Here is a 22,869-nt window from a genome sequence, read left to right as displayed (position 1 = left end):
GAAGGGCCGGGAAGACATGATAGCGGTCTTCCAATATTTGAGGGGCTGCCACAGGGAGGAAGGGGTCAAGCTATTTTCTAAAGCACTCGAAGGCCAGACAAGAAATAATGAATGAAAACTGAACAAGGAGAGATTCAACCTAGAAATAAGGAGAAACTTTCTGACGGTGAGAACAATCAACCAATGGAACAGCTTGCCCTCAGAAGTTGTGGGAGAGCCATCACTTGAGACCTTCAAGAAGAGATTGGACTGTCATTTGTCAGGAATGGTGTAGGGACTCCCGCTTGGGCGACGGGTTGGACTAGATGACCTACAAGGTCCCTTCCAACTCTGATTATCTGTTAAAATCTGCTGACTAATGCCATGGCTAAAGGATAACTTGCAAAAATTATCAAAGAAAAGCATACTATGTTTTTTCCAAATATTATGAACATGAAAGGTGGAGCTAGGAAAATGTTTAGATTGGCCAGCAAGTTGGCTGGGAGAAGCTTGCTAAAATAGAGAATACAAGGGAAAAATAGAAATGGACACCACAAATAGAAATTAAATAGAACAAAATGAATGACAATATTGATATGTTCTTGAGAATAATGAAAATAAAATATTTAGGAAATAGTTCATTCTCAAGAGAGATGGATCTTGGGTTTAGTGAAACAATAAAATAGTTTCCAAGAAAAAAAGATATATACTAGATTATGATATTCATTGTTCAAAACCAGATGATAATAAATAATAGAAGAATTGTTGGGAGAAGATATTTATCTTCGTAACATTCCTAGAGAATGGAAATCACTAGATTCTGAACAGCTCATTCTCACTTTGATAGCACTAAATTAAGCCTACTTTAAGAGTGTGATACGAGGCAATTCAGCTTTCTGTTGAATTTTGTCTGATACCTGCCAATGAAAAACTTTGTGTTTTGCAAAAAGAAAACTGACATAGCTATATGTAGACAATTTGTATACAATTTGGTACTTCCTAAAAATGAAAATTTGCAGTCTCTTGTCAATCAATCAATTTTATACAGTCAGTGACCAGCAATTAAAACAAGAAAATCACAATTAATTATGATAAAAGCAACATTTTTTCCTAAAATATCTAAGAATGATTAAAAGATATATGAAATGGAGATATACATTAAGTCAGCCTTCCCCAAGCTGGTGTCATCTTGATGAAATTCACGGTTCAAAACCCAATGTTAATAAAATTGAAAATTATGATAATTTTGAAGTGAAGCTGAGCTGGTATATAAAGGTGCTTCTTAGTATCTATAAAGCATTGGGATATATCATGGACCACCTTGTCCAGTGAAGATCAATCACAGAGAGCAAACATATTGAGAAGGCCTCCCAAACTGGAGGTCCAAGAGGTTTGATTGAGAACAGTCATTTTTGGGAATAGCACAAAGCCCCCATACTTTGGAACATAAAGCCCCAAAAGTACAGTTAGCCCAATTCTCATGACATTTAGGAAAGCTCTGGTGTCTGTTTGATTTCAATGGAGCTATGGCCTTAGTGAGCTTTTGGACGTTTGTCTTCATTATACATTGGATTTTGTTAATTCATATTTTTTTAATGTGTAAGTGAACTGTGGAGCCTCAGGTTGTGAAAGTTTAGGCACACAGCTAAAGTAACTTTAAATCTAACTTCCCTAATTATTATTTTTGATTAAGTTCCTTCCAGTAATCACCGTGAGAGCCTTTTACTGTTTAGTAAATAAAATAGGTTGAGTCAGGGTTTCCTTATTGTTTATTTGTTTCCTAGAATATTAAGAGGGATTAAAAGCCTTCAAACTTTGCCAATTCCCCTAGGACTGCCCAGGAAAAAGAAGTAAATTCAGGGGAGAGTTCCATGCTGTTGGAAATTAGTCAAGATCTTGTACTGGGAAGAAAAAGACTTTGCTGGGTTTTTTTTCCTAAGTTTTGTTTTTTTAGGAAAATCTATGAATTTGCATAGCAAAAAATATTTCTCATTCTTGCAGTCCAAATGCTAAAGAGGTAGTGAAGTGGATGTGACCAAGACTGAAGAAATAGGGGAAGTGATGAGAGTTTGTCTGTGAAGCATAATGAGATTGTCTCTGACTATTTTTTGTTCTCAAGGCTCTTCCATATTTTAACATCAAGGTGCTATTAATATAAAAACATGACAGCTTAAAGAAGTGCTAGGCATAATGCAGACCCCTGTTTTCCCTTGGGCATTAATTAAGATGAGGTTCTGTCCACACAAAGAGCCAGTGGGAAGAAAGAAGTGGGATGGGAAAACTCCTCTTTGGGACAAATTAATGTCCGCAAAACATCTGCAGATCTTGTACTATCAGCCTTCCTATTTTATGGAGATTTGCAATGCAAATTATCAACTTCCCCTTCTCTTTCTGTTTTTCCTGTATCCATATCAAGAGAAATGGGAAAGAGGACAAATGGCTCAGCAGGGCTTATGCCAACAGGAATGGAAGAGCATTTTGAAGTGTAGCATGGAAAGATAGGCAGAACCTGATTGAAGACAACACTAGGCATCCATGTCCTCAGCCTGGGATGGCAGGTGTCTTCATACTGGGATAAGCAGGCTGTGTGAAGGAATCCTAACTCAATAAGAGTGTTGGCTACTAGTAGAGTATTTCCTTACTGTAGCTAATCTGATACCCTGTAGAGGGAACAAGAATATTGATTGATTGGTTGCTTGATTGATCTTGGGTTACCCAATTCTATCACAACTCTGAATGCAAAACAATTTAAAACAAAGTAATATCAAGCAACACACACAAATGTGTGTAAAAATAACACAAATTCTAACAGGCTAATGATCCCATAAGTGGTCTGCCCCTCTCCCCCTTAACTCTAGCCAACCTTTGGGCAGTAGCCAGGTTTTAAGGGCTTGTTTATGTAAGGTCAAGCAACTTTCTGTAGTATTAATAGTGTCTTAAGAAACATAACTGAAGATACCTGGTTGGGACTCTTCAGTTGCGATCCTCGGTGTGTATGTGTGGCATATTAGTATTTCTACTTGAAAAATAGCCCATAATAGGGCATATATTTGCAGCAAATACAGTTTATAATGAAACTTGAAGAAAAAAAATCAAAGGATGCAGGAAGTAACAGAGAAGATTAAGTTTTATCAGATGCACTAAAAGAGGTGCCACAATAGGATCTGGCAGAGGAAGTAAACAAACTTTCATAAGGATGTCATTCCAACAAATGAAAAGCCCATTGAATAATAATGATGATCAGAAGCAAGAGATGTATAAGATATTCCACATTGTAGGAGTGTAGCTTGTAGCATAAGCCAACATTGACAACTTAAGAAGCATGACAGAGATCTAGAAACAAAAGAAACTATAGGAGGTGAGAAGAGGAACAGGTCACCACCAAAGAAGAGAATTTACAAATAGCATGGATCTGCAGGGTTGGTTTTAGGAAAGATAAAGTTCAGAATAAGCTAATATTGGTAATGAGAATTCTAAAAATTGGTAAAAATAATTCCAAGATCAGCAAAAAGTTTTTTTTTTCTGATAAGAAAAAAATAGAATAAGAAGCAAAAATTCACAGAGCATAGTCAGTAAGCAGCATATATGTACAGCCCACTAGTTCTGCAGCCACAGAAAAGCATGCCAAATTTGCTGCTCCAATTGCCAGTTCCTATTCTGCATCCATAATTGAGTATTCAGTTTTAATGCAAGACAAGGAGAGTGCATTCTCCTACTGGTAGCTTCATTTTTAGTCCTGCCTCCTGCCAAGAAAGCCAATCACCAATTGCTCTCTTTAAGGTGTAGTGGGGTAGTTTGAAAAACATAAATGATACTTTAAATATGGGGTCTCCAAACTTAGCAACTTTAAGCCTGGAGGACTTCAACTCCCAGAATTCCTCAGCCAGCAAAGCTGATAGATGATATTTTAAATCAGGGGTCTCCAACCTTAGCAAAGTTGGCTGGGGAATTCTGGGAGTTGAAGTCCTCCAGGTTTAAAGTTGCTAAGGTTGGAGACCCCTGTTTTAAAAGATGGGTTTGGCCACTTGTCACATGGTCTAAATAGCAAGTTGCAGATGCAGAGGTGCCCCATGCCTGTGATCTGTCTGGTGGGTTAATTTTGAAAACTGGTTCAGTGTTCCCATATTCAGAAATAGCCCAGAGGAGGCAGCAAACATGGAGTGAAGCCATATAGTCCTCCTTCAATGCATCAATAAAACTCCGTCATATTTCACCCTGTAATAGATATCACCCTGTCAGCTAGAGGGTCGTTTTTTGACATGAATTTAATATCCTTTTAAAAAAGAACTAGTTTGGTGTTTATAAATAGCCCAACTAGATAATATATTATAGCATTTATTCTGAGGAGGACCAGAAATGTTCTCTTCTTTATATCCCTATCTGTTCTAGTATATAAGCATGAACGAAGAGCATAGGGTAGGAGGGAGTGACTGATAATGAATTTCATGCTAAGCTAAGCTAAGGATTGGCAATGTTGGCAGCAAGTGGCTGTGATCAGCAGCAACTAAAGTTGTCTAAGAATAGGCTAAAGTGTGCCCTCTCCCATCATAATAAAAAGTAAGTAACTCCAAATGGTTTGTTGGAAACCAATGAAAAATCTGAAATATTAGCAAGATGTAGCTAGTAGAACCTCTCTCTCTCTCTCTCTCTCCCTCCCCCCCTCTCTCTCTCCAGATTTAAGCAGAATCAGAGCTCTCTCAAAGCTTTCTCAAGGCCACCTCAAGGGAGTATTGCTGCTCCTGCAGAAACACAGTTCCTCCTGCACCCCAAAGCAAAATAGCTATGGGAGGTATGCACAATAATTGAATGAGTGGGAGGCAACCCTACAGCAGCCTCAAGTGGCCAATTGGAGCCAAGCAGATCCAAGCCCCTGACTTGCATCGTTAACCATGCTGTCAGTGAGGCATGTCAGATTGGGTAGAGGCAAGAGCTACTAGGTTGGGAAGAGAGCAAAAACATTGCTTTAAGCCTGGAATAGCTATGGATGAGTTACCTTGTTTGCGGACCTAGGGTGAATTAAACTTTATGAGGTCACATAAAAACAATTACTAGGACATGTCAGTGACTAAGACAGGAAGATATAAAGATGACTCCATGGTTAGTCTTCCCTCTCACCAGAGTAACTCTTGATTGGCAAACATGTCTCATTTTTGGATCTAATATGTTTTAATCTCAGCAAAGCATTTGACAATTCCCCATGACTTTCTTGTGGGTTGGACTGGCTGAGACTTAAGAAGAATTACAGGTAGAATAGAAAAATAGATTGGATGAAGGAATTATGTAAGTTCTGAATGGTTGAATCCTCGGTCTTACATGTATCGGCATTTTATTAATGATTTGAGTTTTCGACCGAATTTGAGACAGGGTTTTCAGCAGATACAAAATCAGGTGAGAGAGAGCAAATACCCTGGGAAGGCAGCTTTGAAATCCAGAAACATTTCCCTACTTTAGACAAACTGTATGAAAACACCACACTTAAATTTAAGGGGGACAAATGCAAAGTTCTTCACTTGGGAAATGAACCAGAAGCACAAAAATGGGGGATTACCTGCCTGTATAACAATATTGCAAAGAAAAACCAAAAGTCTCGGAACAAGAGTGGATTATGAATTGACTATGAGTCAGCACTTGGCCCTTTCCAGTACTGTGGCTATAGGATTTTCAGAAGTAGAACAACACATAGAGACCAAACACCGAAAGGTGTAGCCTTTTTTTTAAAAAAAATGAAACTGCCTTCAAAATGCAGTTTGCCAAATGGCAACGGTACAGTTTTGTGCCTTCGGGATAATCTTTAGCGAATATGACTCATATACTGCAGAGCTCTGTGAAACGTAAAGCTCCATGAGTTGACGGATGAGGCGAAATCACAGCTTCGCTCGCGCCCCCCCCCGCCCCCCGCTGGTTTTTGGGAAGCTCGCCCTTCTTTTTGTGGCCCGGCGGGGAAGTGGGTTCCAAGCCCTCGCGGGGCGTCTCCGTCGAAGTGTGCGGGGGGGTTTGGGGGTTGTTGTTGTTTTTTGGAGGGCTTCCTTCGCTCCCACGGAAGACCCCAGGATGCCAGCAGCCGGCGAAGGGGCGTGGATTGGCTCCGTGACGTTTTGTTTGCAGCAGAGGGAGAGAGCGTGCGAGCTCGGAGGCGGCGAAGAGCTGCAGGGGCAGCGGCAGGCGCGCGAGTGAGGCAGGCTGGCAGCCGCCAAGGCGGACTGGTGTCTCTTTACGCGAAGGGGGAGCCCAGCGCTCAGCCGCCACCGGCTTCAGGATGTAGGCGATCAACGGAAGGGCTCTTACTGGCAGAAGGGCTCATCATGAAGAAACACTCGGCCAGAGTAGCCCCTCTTAGCGCCTGCAACAGCCCGGTTCTTACTCTCACCAAAGTGGAAGGTAAACGCGCCCAGCCAACAGGATGCCGGGCAGGGTTGGGTGTCCCCCCCCCCAACAGAAAAATATGCCTTTGCATGGCAAAGGCGCCGCCGTCGGCAAGTGGCGAGGGAGCGGCCCGCCGCGGGGGCGAAAGCAAGATCGGAGCGCTTTCGGGGGGGTGGGAGACCCACACCTGCCCTGGTTCCCCGGGACGGTATAAGAGAGAGAGGCTGCCCCGGGGGGGAGTCGGAGAAGACGGATGGGCTTCTGGGTTGCCTGCTGCAGTTTACCCCCCCCCCCCTTCCCCCTACTCCTCTTGTGAAGGAGGGGTTGGGGGGGCGGCAATTAGGGCATGCTTGACTAGTTTCCCTTTAAGGGGAAGCTTTCGCCAATGCGGCTCCGCTGTCCCGGGGAGGTGAAAGTCACCTTTTCTGGGGTCGTCTGGCTCGCCCTCCCCGAGGGAGTCGAGCCGGCCAGGCGCCCCTTGCTCCCCGACCCGCCGTAAGTTCTCTCTTCAAGCGCAGGGGCTTCCCTGGTATAAACATGCCGGAGAGGCTGGCGCATTGGAGGAGGAGGAGGAGGGCAGCTGGCTGGAAGATGGGTAAAGGCTCTGCATTGGGCTGTGGGGGTAGGTGGATGAGATAATTTGGCGGGTATCCACTTGGAAGCGCCTCTCGGGGAAGAACTCTGCATTCCTCCTCAGGGAGATAGATGCCTCTTCTCTCCCCCATCCTCAGCCCCGGTGCGCCCGGTCTCCCGCTCCCGCTCTCGGGAGGGAAAAGGAGACTTCTGGAAACACTTTTGGGCCCGCCAACTCTCGCTGCCGTTTTAAAGGAGAGGTGTGGGCCGACATGCTCTGGGAAGACCGCTAAGGTCATTGCTCTGGGGACTGGGACCCGAGGCAGGCCGTCCCCATTGGCAGCCCAGACTCGACGCGCTTCGGGGGAGCCGCCGCCGTTGCCCGACAGAAGCCTCGCTGTAAACCAAGCCGGGCTCCGGCAGCCGTTGAGGAAATGTTCTTGCGGGACTTGAGGAACAACTGAATTAAACGGGTGCCCCAAAGGCAGCCGGCAGTCGGGGGAGCTGCCCGGCGGACATGGGGAGCTTAGAAAGAAGAGCCGGTAGGAGAAGGCCGAAGAGAGGGAGTTGGGTGGGGACGAGGAGGGCTTGTGGCGTCGTGATGCTGGATTCCAAGGAATAAGAAGTTTGCAAGTTGTGGGGTGGTTTTGCTCGTTGGTAGAAACAACTTGCCCGGGAGATAGGATGGCTATGAGAGAGGCAAGAGGGGGGGACTAATTATTGAACAGATAAGATATGATGGGAAGAAAAATAAATGTGTTTGGGATTTAATAATAGTGGACATCTAGAAATGAGGAAAACAGAAGAGTTGGAAGGGACCTTGGAGGTCGTCTAGTCCACCCCCCTGCTCAAGCTGGAAACCTTACCCTATACCATTTCAGACAAATGGTTGTCCAATCTCTTCTTTAAAATGTCCAGTGTTGGAGCATTTACAACTTCCGGAGGCAAGTTGTTCCACTGATTAATTGTTCTAACTAAGAAGGGGAGAAACTTTGAATTAAATGAAGAAAAGTGATGCTCCACCCTGGACTGATGCACTTAGAGATATGTTGTGCTGAAGCCTTCTAGATTTACAGTACAACTCTCAAATGTCAGGCAGCCTGAGTAATTTGGAGGGTACTAGGCTGGGGAAAGAATCCATAGCTCTGAACCATCATTGCTACAACATGGAACTATACAGAATTAGTCCATTCTGGAATGATTCCGCTTGTTTTTAGGGGAAGGGGGTGATCATGATTTAGGTTCATCGAGCAAATATATAATATCAAATATATCGTAGCCACCATTTTGTTGTTCATATCTTGTGTGAACTTCAGAATGTATATGCATTATATTTCAGAACATATAAGCGTTTTATTGGGGGGGGTATGTGGAAGAACCGCATATGAGAAGACATATTTTAATATGTATGGAATCACTGCAAGGCATTTTTGTTACTTGCTTTCTTATTTACTAGTTGGCCCAGGCCAAGCATAAATTGTGGAATGGGTTTTATAGGAAGTGACAAAAAACGCTAACAACTTCAACTGGTTGCTCTTTCCTTTGATTTCAGGAAGTCATTTTTATTTGGACTAGAGACAAGGAGACTGTAAAATGTTTTCCATTTATTTGCATTACAGTATTCATCCCAACCTTAAGACACCTTTTATTATTCTTTAATCTTCTTCATAAAAGATATGAATTTTCTGCATTCTGGTATGCAACTGCTGCTTTTAGAGATGGGGTTTTCCATGATCACTGGGAGTTAGACTGTATAACAGCATCTCACATATGTAAACATTAGTCTGCAAATCTAATTTCTATCTCCACTAGATAACCTGACTATTTGGGGAAAAGCTGGCAAGGTCAGACTTTGTTAATATTTGGATGGAAGATCATAGGAAATCTCAGATCTGTAGCTTAGATTGGGAAATTTTGACATTCCCAAAGACTGACGAGACTCTTACATATTATTGTTGGGAAAATGATATGCGTGCAGTCACTAGACTTTAATCTTGATGCAAAGGATTCTACATTTTACATTAATATGTGATATGGTTTTTGTGGCTCCTGCAAAGATTAAGCTCACAAAATACAGCTTTTTAGAATGCGCATATATACTCTTTTTCTTTTGTCCTGTTTGTTGTTGCCAGACTGAAACTAGCTAACGATTAAATATTCACTTCAGATGCAGGATAAATAATGTTTCCAATCTACTCTTTTGTGGATTCTTCAAAACACATCTTGCACTATCTTTTGGGAACACTTTTAAAATTCTTTTGTCTGTAATGGAACATCTAGTCTATGATACAGTTACCCAGGACGCTGCTGCACTGCATATAAGGAATATGTTCTAGAAAACACATTGTGTTTTTCTCAGTATTTTCTCTGTTTTTTGTTTTTATAAAAACTATATTACTATTATTATTTATTAAACTTATATGCCACTCATCTCGCTTAAAAGTGACTATATGTTATAAAATAAAACAAACTAATAGCATTGACAAACTTCTTCAGCAAAAATATAGCACTTGACGTTAAAAGGATCTCTATGTCAGCTCTATGCCGTTGATTGGAATGGATAATTCATAGAACCCTCACACTCTATGCTAACTCAGAAGGAAATTAAAAAATCTGAAAAAGAATTATAAAATAAGCCTTTGTATTAAATTAAGTTTACTCCAAATTAAAAGTATATAATTAGGAATGAAGCTATAAAGAGATGCTGACTTAAGGCATGTAATACAATTCTCTAAAACGCAGATGATGTTTACTCCAAATTAAAAGTATATAATTAGGAATGAAGCTGTAAAGAGACACTGACTTAAGACATGTCATATAATTCTCTAAAATGCAGATCAGGTGTGGTATAACTGCATTCCTCCACCACCAAATTGGACTATAATTCGTATAATTCATAAGACATGCACAGATTTCAAATCCAACATCTGGAAACCTCCAAAATTATCCATCCTTGTTTTAGCTCTTTTCTGCCTTGTTATTAATATCCATTGCCAGGTCTCTTGACCATTAAAAATGAATCTATCTTCTATTTCGGCAATTATCCTCTAATAGGATTTGCATTACGTTTTTCTTTATTTTGTTTACATTATAATTTATTTATTTTAAAGATAATATTTATACATTTATGTTTCAAATTTTTAAATTGCCAACTGTGGCAACTCTGAAATTGCGCTTGACTTTTTAGACTCCAGGTAGTTCACCTAAAGATGATAACCATCCTAAAAATAAAACAGGTATTAATTATTATTAGATTAAAAATGTTAAAATTTAACAGGAAACGGGCAAGTCAAGCCATGAAGGCAGAATAAAATAACAGTATTCATCACTTTGCCATCTCCAGAAGTATAAGGAACCCCCTGGACCTCACGTAGAATATATCATATGGGTGATGGGCCTTCCAACCTTACCTCTCTAAATTCCCGAATAGAGGGAGCCCAAAATATCATTTCCAGGTTAATCTCATAGGATGGGCTGACAGGATTTGGAGAATATGGCCCCATAGAAAACATGGACACAAGCCATGTAGGGCTTTATAAGTCAACCCTTTGATTGAGTTTATGGGACATCCTGTCCAGTACCAGCCATATACAGAAGCAAAGCTGCTGAAACAGCCCTTACCTTTGTCAGTATGCAGGCTATCATATTCTGCACCATCTGAAATTTCCAGATAGACATCAAAGACAGCCCTAAGATACTGCAGTAACCCAGCCTGAAAGTAATAAGGACATGAATGATGGGCTTTATAACTTCCCTCTACAGAAAGGGTTGCAATTTGATTTCAGATACATTCATATCCCTACTTTAAGGCACAGAACTCAAAGGTTTTTTAAAAATACAAAAGGAACATGAACATTTTTAGGTGCGTGATTCAAAACTCCTGTTCTTCAATATCTTGTATTCTTAATCGTTTGCTATAATGCTAGTAAAATGAAAACGAAGTATAATTTAGTATACAAAGAATTAAAACGTTTTGTAGAAAGTAAATATTCTCAGTGTCATGTATAATTTCTTCTAATCCAGATTCTTTTAAGGAAGTAGATTCTGCTGATTATCAAGCTTCTTTGGGCTATCTATTCTTTAGGTCTTTGAAAATCATTCTTCACTTGTAAATTAATGGGTAATTTAAATAAGTACCGTCACTTTATTATCTACTTAACAACAAAATTTGTTTGTATGAAGTTTTTATCTGGCTTGCATATAAAATGCTAGTGAGTTTGCCTTCAGAAAAGCTCTGTGATTTATAATAGGGCAATATCTTTGTTGGGATATTTTTGTTAAGATACATACTTTGCTGAGAGCCAATTTGCTGTTGTGGTTAAGGCATCAGGCTAGAAACCTGTGACTGTGACTTCTAGTCCTGTGTTAGACCCAAAACATATGAAGAACGGTTGCAGGAATTGTCTATGTCCAGTTTAATGAAAAGAAGGACTAAGGGTGACATGGTAGCAATATCTAAGTGGTTGTCACAAAGAAGAAGGAGTCAATTTATTTTCCAAAGCACCTGAAAACAAGACAAGAAGCAATGGATGGACACTAATCAAGGAGAGAAGCAACTTGGAATAAGGGGAAACTTCCTGACAGTTAGAACAATTAATCAGTGGAACTACTTGTCCCCAGAAGTTGTAGGTACTCCAACACTGCAGGTTTTTAAAAGCAGATTGGACAACCATTTTGTCTGAAATGGTATAGGGTTTCCTGCTTGAACAGGGGTTGGACTAGAAGACCTCCAAGGTCTCTTCCAACCCTGTTAAACTGTTACTTGCTGTTGTGACTTGCAGTGACTTTGACTCGGCCGTAAGGAGGAGGCAATGGCAACCACTTCTAAAAAATCCTTGCCAAGAAATGCAGGTACTTGTTCAGGCAGTCTGCAAAAATCAGACATATTGAACAGAAGGAAAAATTATTTGTTACAGCATTTTAAGGATACTAATATTATAAGAAATAATTTTAAAAATAGAGATTTAAATAAAAGTACAGAATGAATGGAAGATGTTGGGTCACCAGGCAAGCTTTTATTGCTACCTATTTCTAAGTTACAGGTGAATCTTCCACTCTTTCCCCAAGCTTATTCATTCCACAATCCTCTGCAACTGAAACTACTGCCCTCACACTCCCAGAAAGCCACATAGGGAGCAACATCTTTGTTTTCTAAGTAAACTAAGCCTGATAACACATATGCTGTAGAATGATTCTCAGCACATCCGTTTTGGCAAGTGAGAACAAAACTTAAGTCATTTTGGAATCCTAGCCTCAAGAAAGGAAAGCGTAAATAAGAAGCTTTTTCTCAATAGAATCAAAGTTTTCCCAGGCTTACCATTTTTTTGAAAAATATTGGGGTAGATCAAAGATTGCTGAAAAGGAAGAATGGAAGGGAGAAAAGTCCTGGTTTGAATTCCCAGAGAGTTTCAGGAATCTACTGAGATAAGCCCCAACACTGAAAAGCCCAAGGTGATTCTCTAGGTCTGCCTTGATTCATGATAAATAGAGCTAAGTTAGTTTGTCTAAAGAATAAAGCTGATAGAGGGAGCTCAGAAGTAAGACCAAGAAGCCCTGGTTATGCAGTGGTTACAATGCAGTATTGTAGGCAAACTCTGCCCACAGTCTGGAGTTTGACCCTGACCAGCTCAAGGTTGACTCAGCCATCCATCCTTCTGAGGTCATTAAAATGAGGATCCAGATTGAGGATCCCGAAAGTGCTGTAAAGCACTTTGGAGTGTATGCGTGTTAGTGCTATTGATGTAGATAAAGGAATTAGGATGAATTGCTCCTAAGCTTCTGATTAAAAATTGGAAATCAATGAGAAGTATTCAATAAATACTGAATCCAAGAGTAAGATGGATCAATAAGCTAGGATGCACTGTGTGGAGTTTGTGCTTTATTTTCTAGGACTGCACCTGCTTATTTCTCATAATTGTATCTAATAACTTTTGTGTATGATGCCTAATGCATTTTGCGCAAACTCATTTTTTGTAATTGTTTTCAATCTTAGTCTCTTTGAGCCATAAATCAGTTCATTATAAATTACTCTCCCCCACAGCATTTTATTGGGGGTATTCAAGCCACTGTTTGTGATATTATCAGTACTACATGTCATATTGCATCAGTTTATAATTGTTTGGAGCATTTGATTACCTAATGTTAAAAATGTCCTGTTCAAGGCTGAGCAAAAACATCATAAACTGTTAACTGAAAAGGAGTATCTCAGCCAATTAAATAAGCAGGCAAAGAGCCAGCAATGCAGATGCACAGCCATTTTGGGGAAAATGGAGGACAAGGCCTTACCTGATGGGCAGGCACAAAACAGGAGCTACAGTATTCAGTCCAGAGCCCAGCACAGCGCAGGTTCAAGGAAATGGAGCAAGGTAATGACTGAGAGACATCAAGGCTCATAATTGCTGGTAAAACATCATGAAATCTGTTGCTTAGGCCATGCACTGCCCAATAGATACTGGGCACAACATTCTGAATCAATGTAAGTAAACAAGGCCTTCATTCTCATCTTTACGAAATGGTTGTTTTGTTTCTCCAATGTACAGACCTGCACGTATCTCCCTAGCAGATCTGTACATTGAGGAAACAAAACAACCATTTCATAAATGCATGGCACAACATAGGAGAACAAACCCATCAGGACAAGATTCAGCAGTCCATCTGCATTTAAAAGACAAAGGCCACTCTTTTAAAGAAAACAAAACCCACATTTTGGACAGAGGGGACTGCTGGTTTGAAAGAGGGGTCAAAGAGGCCATCTTTGTCAAAATTGAACAACCCTCTCTCAACAGAGAGGGATATAACATCATCTATCTCCACTCTATAACAGCCATTTCAGCAGTTCCAAAAAGTCTCCAGTGCACTATTCAGGTGACCCGGAGGACACTGATAAATCTCCAAGTGGCCTCACTGACTCTTAAAACAGGGGTGTCAAACTCACAGCCTGCAAATTGGATGCGTCACATGGTGGCCATTCCTACACCCAGTTTAGCAAAGGGAAAAAAGTCATGATACATCACGTGACAATGCTATGATGACGCAAGTTTGACACCCCTGTAAAAGAATGCAAATTCCATACCATAATTGTAATATGAGTGTATGTTTGCGCTATGTTTTCTAGTGTATAATTAGGTGCAAATAAGTGCAAATGAAAAGGCCCATTCTGAAGTCATCTATTGCTTTCCCAAATGGCATAGTGTGCCTTCGCTGCCATTGTCCGTTATTCCTTCCAATGCGAGAGCAGAACAACTTTCAACACCTTGTGCTCAAGATCATGTTCATAATAAAGGGATACTTATGGCATTGGGTGTCACATGACTTCTGCACTGTAAACACCTTTATTGCTTCATTTAACACTTGGCATAAAGGTAGACACAGAGTAAAATATTCAAAAAATGTTTGCGTGCAACTTGCTCATTTTTGTGACTAGGAATATAATAGATTTTTAAGAAGCATTGGTATTGGGCTTGAACCCGTAAATACTTAGTTGTACATATGAAAACAAAATCTGAATTAATAAAGTTCAGTAAAGTCCCTTGTTATTATTCTATTGCATAAGGATTCTCAATTATTTTCCTTTCATTGTGAATTTAAAACTGAGATCCGCATATGATGCCATTTCAGGCTTGCTGCTTTGAAAATAAAAGGGTGCAGAATATACATCGTTGAGCCTAACCTTTGCCCTCTTTCTTTTGCTTTTTCTCAGGGGATGAGCGCTCCCATGATTGCACAACACCAGCAGAAGCTCAGACACAAGCTGGAATGGAAGCTGGTGGAAGAGGGAGCCCATGCTGCCAAACATGCTCCATGATCCAGCTTAAGAAAATCTTCTGGGGAGTAGTGGTGGTTCTTGGAGTCTGCTCTTCCTGGTCAGGTTCAACCCAGCTAGCAAAACTGACCTTTAAGAAATTTGATGCACCCTTCACTTTGACATGGTTTGCAACAAACTGGAACTTTTTATTCTTTCCTTTGTATTACATTGGACATGTTTGTAAGTCAGCTGAAAAACAATCTCCCCAACAAAGATACGGGTAAGAGGGGGTTGTCATGTTTTGCTGTGTTGTCATTCCTTTCATGTTATTCCCTTCTTAGATGTTTCATTAAGCTTTTGGTAAAAAAGAAAAAAGAAAGGACTGTAAATTATTGGCCCAAATATTGGAAGGGAATAGAAGGAAGATAAGGACATTGTAGAGGAAGGGAGAATTTGTATTACACATTTCTATTAAAATAAGTGAAATCTCTCTAAGTGAGCATCTATACCCTCTCTGATGCTTTTTGTTGCTGTTGTTGATTTGTAATTGAGCTAATTAGAATAATAATAAATAATTTAACTGTCTTTTTCATTATGGCAAAAGATAAGATATAAGATAAAATATCTTCCTTCTAATTGTCATAGACATCAGAAGAGTCACATGAATTTATTTTACCTAATGCCATTTAAAGATAGTCATTTAATTTTAGTAAAAATATGTTATTTAATTAACAATGTTGGGTGCCCTGTTACAATTTTCCTCTTGAAGACCTGTTTTGACTTTTCCCTTTTTTACACACCTTTGTGTTTAAGCTAGACATGTTTAGATAGGTGATATATCCTTTCTAATACATCTATATAGTTGACTCTATAAAATGAAAATGTGGCAACAAGAATGTTGGTGCAGCCACAAGTTTCTATCTATAAATGGGGGACTTGCCTAGATAATTTACAAGGGGCTTGGAAGTCTGTTCACCTCCATTGGCAGATGTTTTGAATTAAAGTGATATTGAATTAAAGTGAGTAAAGTCAAATGCAGAACTTGAAAAGAAAGGCAGTGGTGGTGGAATTAACCATTATATGGCATACAATCTGCACATAACGATGGGGAAAAATCCCTTCCACAATATGACAAGATTCAATTTTCAAATTAATACAAACTCTTTATGGTAAGCCTTATCATAAAGACATGTAAAACATGACTACAATAAAAAGTTCATAGCAACTTGGGTTGATCAGAAAGAAGCAGTAAATGTTTGTTTCTGGGCTGTACCTAAACACTGGACACTTATATTCAGGGGCAATCTCCCCTTTAGAGTTGCTTATATATTTTATTCTCATCACGTGCATTGAGAAATATTGCTTTGGACAACAATGTTTCACTGGAAGAATCGTGAAACTGATTCTTACAGGATTTGTACTGGAATCTTATTAAAATGGATAAATTTTAGAAATCAGGAGATAAAAGCTAAGAACCAGTGGCTCTGCTGTAATCTTTTCTTGCTTCATTACAAGCTTTTTAGTTTTAGGTGTTAATGCAGGAGTTCTCAAACTGTGGGTCATGGTTAACCAGAAGCCGTCAACAACTTAAATGGATGGCAAAAGTTTCTTCTAAACCTAATCAGGCTTATGCAGGCAAAGTAGAAAGTGCTCTCAAAATATGGACATTTTGAAGGTTTCAAAACCATAATCTCTGTTTTTGTGCTTATTCAATTGCTTTTTGTCTAATGATTTAAGCCACTACAGAAGAGACAGCTCCTAAGGAAAGGAAGTAAAAAATTAAAAAGATATGTGAATTTGAATTAATGTGTCCGAAAGGATGGGTTTCTGCGTGGCTCCAAGGAAAAATACATTGCAGCATTCAAATAAAAAATGTAGATATAATACAACTCAACTTTTGCCTGAGCACTAAGCAATTTATGGCCCTTCAACTCTTATTGATCTTCAACCTCCACCTGCTTTATCCAACATGGGCAATGATTAAAAATGTTAGTATATTTTGTCAATATCTGGAAAGGCATTTCCTTGGTGCAAATCCTAGGTCCACCAGACTACAGCTAGCTTTCAGTATTTTATCTGCTTAAGGTATACACTTAAATATTTTTGGAAATTTTACTACTGCCATTTATTATTTTGAAACTGCAATAGACAAACATAAATATCATCACTGATGATTGGCCTTATTAATGAGGTGATAAGAGAGTCAGTTTGGTGGCTAGTGGTTAGAAAGCAAGAGACCGTGAATTCTAGTCCCACTTTAGTCATGAAAACCAGCTGGGTGACCTTGGATCAGTCTCTCTCTCTCTCTCTCTCAGCCCAACTTACCTCACAGGTTTGTTGTGGGGAGACTAAGAGGAGGAAAATATATTGCTTTGAGTTATTTGTAAAAATAATAATAATAAAGATTGGATAGAAATAAATAAATAAAAAGAAAAAAATTCAGTTCAGCCATTTTGAAATAAACAGAATAATCATGTATACTTTCATTCCTTTGTATGTGAAAATGTGAATCAAACTATCATTTTTTAAAAAAATAATAAAATCTGTTAGTATCATGATGCCTTGAGCAGGAATTTGTCCGTCTGTGATATATATTCTATAGTTTGCTGCTTAGATAGCTTTTAAGCACATAGGACAAATAAGTGCTGAATAAGTATATTTGTTGATTCAAATAACGCCTCCATTTCAGTAGCATACTAAGATATAATCCTTATTTGTAAGCATGGTCATCTGACAGGCCCATAAGCTTTGTTTTATTTATTTGTGTTCACTTAAGATGATACTTTCAAAAAGGCAGCATAATATGCAGTTAAACTTATTGGAAGTTTTGTTAATTTGGGGGTGGTGGGGTAGTATGCTGCTGATGTGTTCTAAAATGGGATTTGTGGTTCTGTTTTCCCCAGACTGACTCAATAATTAATATCATAAAATGGAAAAAGAAAGCAACAAATACCAGCCAATTGGCCTTTTTATTTAAAGGCACTAATGTTGTAAATTGCATTCTCACCTTCTGCAAGGAAAACGTACTGCTGTAATGAATGTGGTGAAGTTCTCTTTCAGACTTACACACCAAAATATTTAGAAAGAAATAGCTAATTTACAAAGAAGGGTGCGGCCATCCCAGCAAAGGGCAGAGAAATGTCAAAAAATGAAGCAGGAGAGATGGGCCTTTACAAGAGTGGACAACTTTTTCCACTCTTTATCTTTGGGGCTTTGGATTCCCTTATAAGGAGACTGGCTTCAAATCAAGCCATAACAAAGATTAAACAGTTGAAGACCAGCCCATATCTAGTGAATCTGGATAGCAAGCTGGGATCAGTGAAGGTACTTGCAGTACAAATTTTGTTACTTCGTTATTTTAAGGACTTAGACATGTGCTAGTATGAGATCCTGTGAGATCCAGTGATCCAGTGAGAAGTTCCTCACTGAAATAATTTCTTGAGAAAGCAATTGCTCATTCTTTCTCCTTTTTCTTTTCTTTTCTTTGGTTTTTCTGTAGGAATCTGATTTCGTTATGCAAGTAGTCCTTGTTTAGGGGGCCACAATTGGGATCAGCAAGTTGGACATTAAGTGAAGTGGTCATTAAGTGAAACTGAAACTCAGATTTCCTTTGCTTTATAGACCTGTGAAGGTCATACATGTGAGGATAAATGGCTTAGAGAGGGCTGTAAAGCACTATAAAGCAGTATATAAGTTTAAGTGCTATTGCTATTAGTCGTCAAGTTTTTTTTTTTCGTTTCTGTTTTAAATGTGAACAATCACTAAACGAGGACAATCTCTACATGAGGATTACTTGTATATAATTGAAATTCTTAGTCATTCTGGAAAAGTGATCTATGTTTTAGCACACGATTCATCCGACAAGCCAGACAACTGCAGGAAGCAGGACTTCCATCACACCTTCCTGACAAGGGACAAAATAGGCAGATGCAAAAATGCTTTATGGTCATAGATTAGCCTTGTCTCTCTCTCTCTCTCTCTCTCTCTTCTACTTTAGGATAAATCAAGTGACTTGGTGGTTTACAATTCTAAAATTATAAAACAATTAAAACAGTACAAAAATCCAGAAAGCTTTCATGACTGAGGGTACACTAGAGATTTTTCCAGAGGTCAGATTCTACCAGTTCGCATCTATTTGCTTGAACCAGTTGTTAATATTCTTTTTTTTTAACATAAATTTTATTGATTTTACAATTAAAACAAACCAACAACACATACATAAATGAAAGAGAGAAAAAGAAGAAAGAAAGAAGAAAATAGAAAGAGAAAAATAGAAAACAATTAAAAACATTCTCATCTTCAACAGTTTGTAAGACCTGTTTTTTATCCTTATTTTATGCCATATACACACCAGTTCTTAGAAGAAATTACTGGCCTAATCCTGTGAGGAAGGCAATATTCTGGTGTTGCTTACAGAAACTGCCTCTCCATTAATCCTTATTACATTCTTGGCAGGACTAGACTTCCTGTCTCAGGAACTTCTCTGGAGTTTTCTTCCCCTCCTTTGCTGGTACTTTGCTTGTGTGGAGTGACTGTTCAAAGTTACAATGGCACTGAAAAAAGTGACTTATGACCGTTTTTCACACTTACGACTGTTGCAGCACCCCCACAGTCATGAGAGGCTGGGTGAGGAGATGCGTGCCTCGATGTGAGTGATACTGAGTTGGCCACGCCCAGCCAGTCACATGACCACCAAGCCACACCCACCACCCAAGCCACACCCACAGAACCGGTTGTTAAAAATTTGAATCCCACCCCTGGATTTTTCACTCAATCTTTGATCTGATCCATTGCTGGTTAACAATGCAGCTGATACAGAATAGGTCAATCTTTAAGATGCTACAGATTCTTGATGTACTTCCTAAATATCTACTGTTCTTTTCTTTTAGGGAATGTTGTCGGTTTTTTGGAGACAATGGCTTGACACTGAAGGCATTTTTTACCAAGGCAGCACCTTTTGGTGTTCTTTGGACACTCACAAACTACCTGTACTTACATGCAATAAAAAAAATAAACACTACGGATGTTTCCGTATTGTTCTGCTGCAACAAAGCTTTTGTGTTCTTGCTTTCGTGGATTGTTCTCAGGGACAGATTCATGGGAGTGAGGGTAAGTGGTTAATCAACTCTCTTTTTTTCCACCATCACCAGCACTGGTACCAGTACGCAACTTTTGCTTAATCGTTTATAACAGAGTAGTATAAATTATTTAACTTTCCACATTAAAACTGATTTCATGTTTTTTTTAAAGTTGTTCTTTAAATTATTGCTAAATTTTCATTGTATCTTAGCTTTGGCTTTTTTTTAAAGTTAGTTTATTTGTCATCTTGAAACATATTTTTTTTTCTGAAATAGTTTTAATTTCCCAGTTTTCATAGAGTGACATGTCTTAATACCCAAATTTAAGGTTTCAAGGTTAATTTTGTTGGTTTTGTTGTTGAAGTTGATTTTAATTTCATATTTCATCCATTAGGAAGATTTACACACAGAGAGAGAGAGAGTTTGTATTGTATTGTTTCTATACTGTATACTGCCCACAGCTGTGATGCATCCAACTTTCTCTCTATTTCTCCCCTTCCCCCATGTGTGTGGTGTGTGTGTGTGTGTGTGTGTGTGTATAGAGAGAGAGAGAGGAGGAGGAGAGAAGAGAAGGAAGGAAGGAAAGAGAAAGAAAGAAAGAAAGAAAGAAAGAAAGAAAGAAAGAAAGAAAGAAAGAAAGAAAGAAAGAAAGAAAGAGAAAGGAGAGGGATAGAGAAGTTGGATGCATCACAACTGTGAAGCAGTATACAAACAATACAATACAAACAAGCATCTGGAAAAATAACATAAATTGTAATAAATCCATCATCCCCACTTTATCCCAAGGCCTGGAGGAACAGCCAGGTTTTAAGAGCTTTTTTAAATAAATAAATAAGATCAGGTTGGGGGTCTTATGAATTTAATGATCTGACAATTAAAAGAGTTTATCTACAGAAGGCTTATGCAATACTTGATGAATACTAATTGCACATTCGAAGAACATGTTGAATCTGTTGAATTTTTGAAATAGCTCAATGAAACTGAATAATATAAATATGAAATATTATTGTTCCCTTGTCTCTGCTGGCTTTTTCTGGATGAATGCAATAAGCTTTTGAACTTTAAAGTTCTTCAGAGTTTTAAATAACAATAACAGAAAGACCTTTTCTCTTTATAAGAAGAAATGTCAATGGAGACTTCAAGATCCTAATCAGAGTGCCTCCCCCAAAAGACATTTTTTAGCCCTGTACCATGTCTGATTTTCATCATATCTTTTAAATTAGCCTGTTAAATCGGCTTGACTGTATCTTAGTTTTCTTTTCAAGTAATTTGCTACATCATATTTTTTTATCCTAACATTTTGTTTGAGCTTATACTGTGAGTCAGTCTAAGGATTTACTATTATCAAAAAGTCTATCAGTGTTGAAAATAATAAAATAATATCATTTTCTATGATCATGAGGGCTCTGGCTAATTAACCAAATGTCATGAACTGTCCTTTCCTTTAAGTTTTATGCATTTTCACAATTGGTTTCCAATTGTTTCTGCATTTTTAAAAAATCTGGATGCTGCTTCAGTGGACTGACATTCATAATTATGATGATGGCAAAATTATAGAACAAGCATTGTGTTCAGTTGAAGAGCACATTGCTGTTCTGAGAGCTATAATTCTTTATCTGGCAATAGTGAGAGGAAGCTCCTTCAAGTGAGGCAAACAAAACAATAAGGAGAACATTCAGGCTTTAATGTCTTACTAACTATTTAAAATATTTACCAACTTCTGTACAAATATTTTGTATTAAAGAACAAAGTGAGTTCACATTTACTTTGATCTTTTTGACTTAGAAGGCCAAAAGGAAAACTATTTGCCTTTTTAAAAAAAATGTTACTTGATTTGTTAACTCAGGAAATACAGCATTTTTCTTGCCAGGTACTATCTACATTAGGGGTTTCAAAGTCAAATAGTTACAAATGTTGCAGCTTTTCTGTGGTACTACTGTGATCAATACCGCACAGGAGACAGCAAGATAGAGGTTTTTCCACAGGTTTGGGAGCTGGGAGACGGTGGGATTAGCCAACTTGCTTGCAAGCACAGCAAAGAAGTTTCAAGGACATAAGTTCCAAAGCCTCACTTTCTAATGGCTTTTAAAAATTGCTCATTAACTATTTCTAAGCTATTAGACACCTTCAGAATTACAAGTTTGAAAATGCTGAGTGAATCTGCCTTTAATCCTGAATAAAGGAAGTTGTAATCATAAGAAAGAATTTAAAGAATCTGAAATAAACAGCAAAAAGTTAAATAAAAAATTGATTCTAGAAAATTATAAATGGATAAAAATTTGAATATTGAAACTTTTACAGTAATATTTTGGAATTATAAAGAACAAACAACTTCGCCTGGGAAATAGATTCTGTTTTAATTTTTACAAGACACAATAAAACCATTGTTAGCAATTTCAAGATTTTAAACATTTAGGCAAAGGAAAAACTTTCAAAACTGTAAAATGTTACAAAACATTATAACAATGAAAATATTGAAGGAGACTTGAAAATTGGAGTCAGAAATTAGCAACAATATCAATAATATCAGTAATATGTGCTTCTATAGATAGGATTTACAAATGACAGATTAAGATTGTTTTGCTAAATCTAAAAAGAAACTAGCTGAATTTTTAAAATTTAAAACAAATGAAAAACCAAGAGAATTACCTGAATAATATTTTCCTATTGGATTTACAAAAGAGGCTTGTTAAGCCCTTGAAGAATTCTGTACAATCAAACAAAGAAGAAATGATGAGAAATCAAATCCTACAATACTATCTGAATGAACTGAATACTATATCTGTTAGAAGTAAAAAAGAAGGAATATAAAGTTGGCTTATTTGCTCAAGGTTAAAACAAGATATATTGTTACTTCTGGCTATTCTTTATGGACTTTTTGTTGACAGTGGAATTGAAAAGATGATGCTTTATTGATTTTTCTATAGATAAGGGATGAGATATGAGATGGATAAATATCTGTAACCTTAAAAGTAATGAAGAGTCACTACATTTCAGAAAACCAGCATGTTCAATGTATTGTTCTGTTTTGTATTACTTTTTTCTACAATCCTAGTCTAGGTACCCTTTCTGAGGGTTAAGTGCTTTGAACATATAGATCTGCTAATATACGCAACTGTTCACAAACTAATC

The 22,869-nt window shown here is 38.3% G+C and overlaps 1 protein-coding gene across 4 annotated transcripts in view; it reads left to right on the top strand.

Annotated features, from left to right (window-relative positions):
* SLC35F3 (solute carrier family 35 member F3) overlaps positions 1–22,869 on the top strand; it is a 104,912-nt gene that overhangs the window by 70,697 nt on the left and 11,346 nt on the right. For 3 of the 4 annotated variants that reach the window (XM_026705267.2, XM_087937479.1, XM_087937486.1), the window contains 2 exons: positions 14,615–14,939; positions 19,549–19,768. In XM_026705267.2, the coding sequence (XP_026561052.1) occupies positions 14,615–14,939; positions 19,549–19,768 (545 nt within the window). Of the gene's footprint in view, positions 1–6,120; positions 6,358–14,614; positions 14,940–19,548; positions 19,769–22,869 lie in introns of those variants that run through there. The other variant, XM_026705269.2, reaches the window with a different exon arrangement.

The sequence above is a fragment of the Pseudonaja textilis genome, chromosome 1 (genome assembly GCF_049901715.1).
Source record: "Pseudonaja textilis isolate UNSWEBS1 chromosome 1, rPseTex1.2, whole genome shotgun sequence".
In the NCBI taxonomy this organism is placed as follows: Eukaryota; Metazoa; Chordata; class Lepidosauria; order Squamata; family Elapidae; genus Pseudonaja; species Pseudonaja textilis.
The sequence above is the reverse complement of the archived record's forward strand: the minus strand, read 5'-3'. Positions and strand labels throughout refer to the sequence as shown.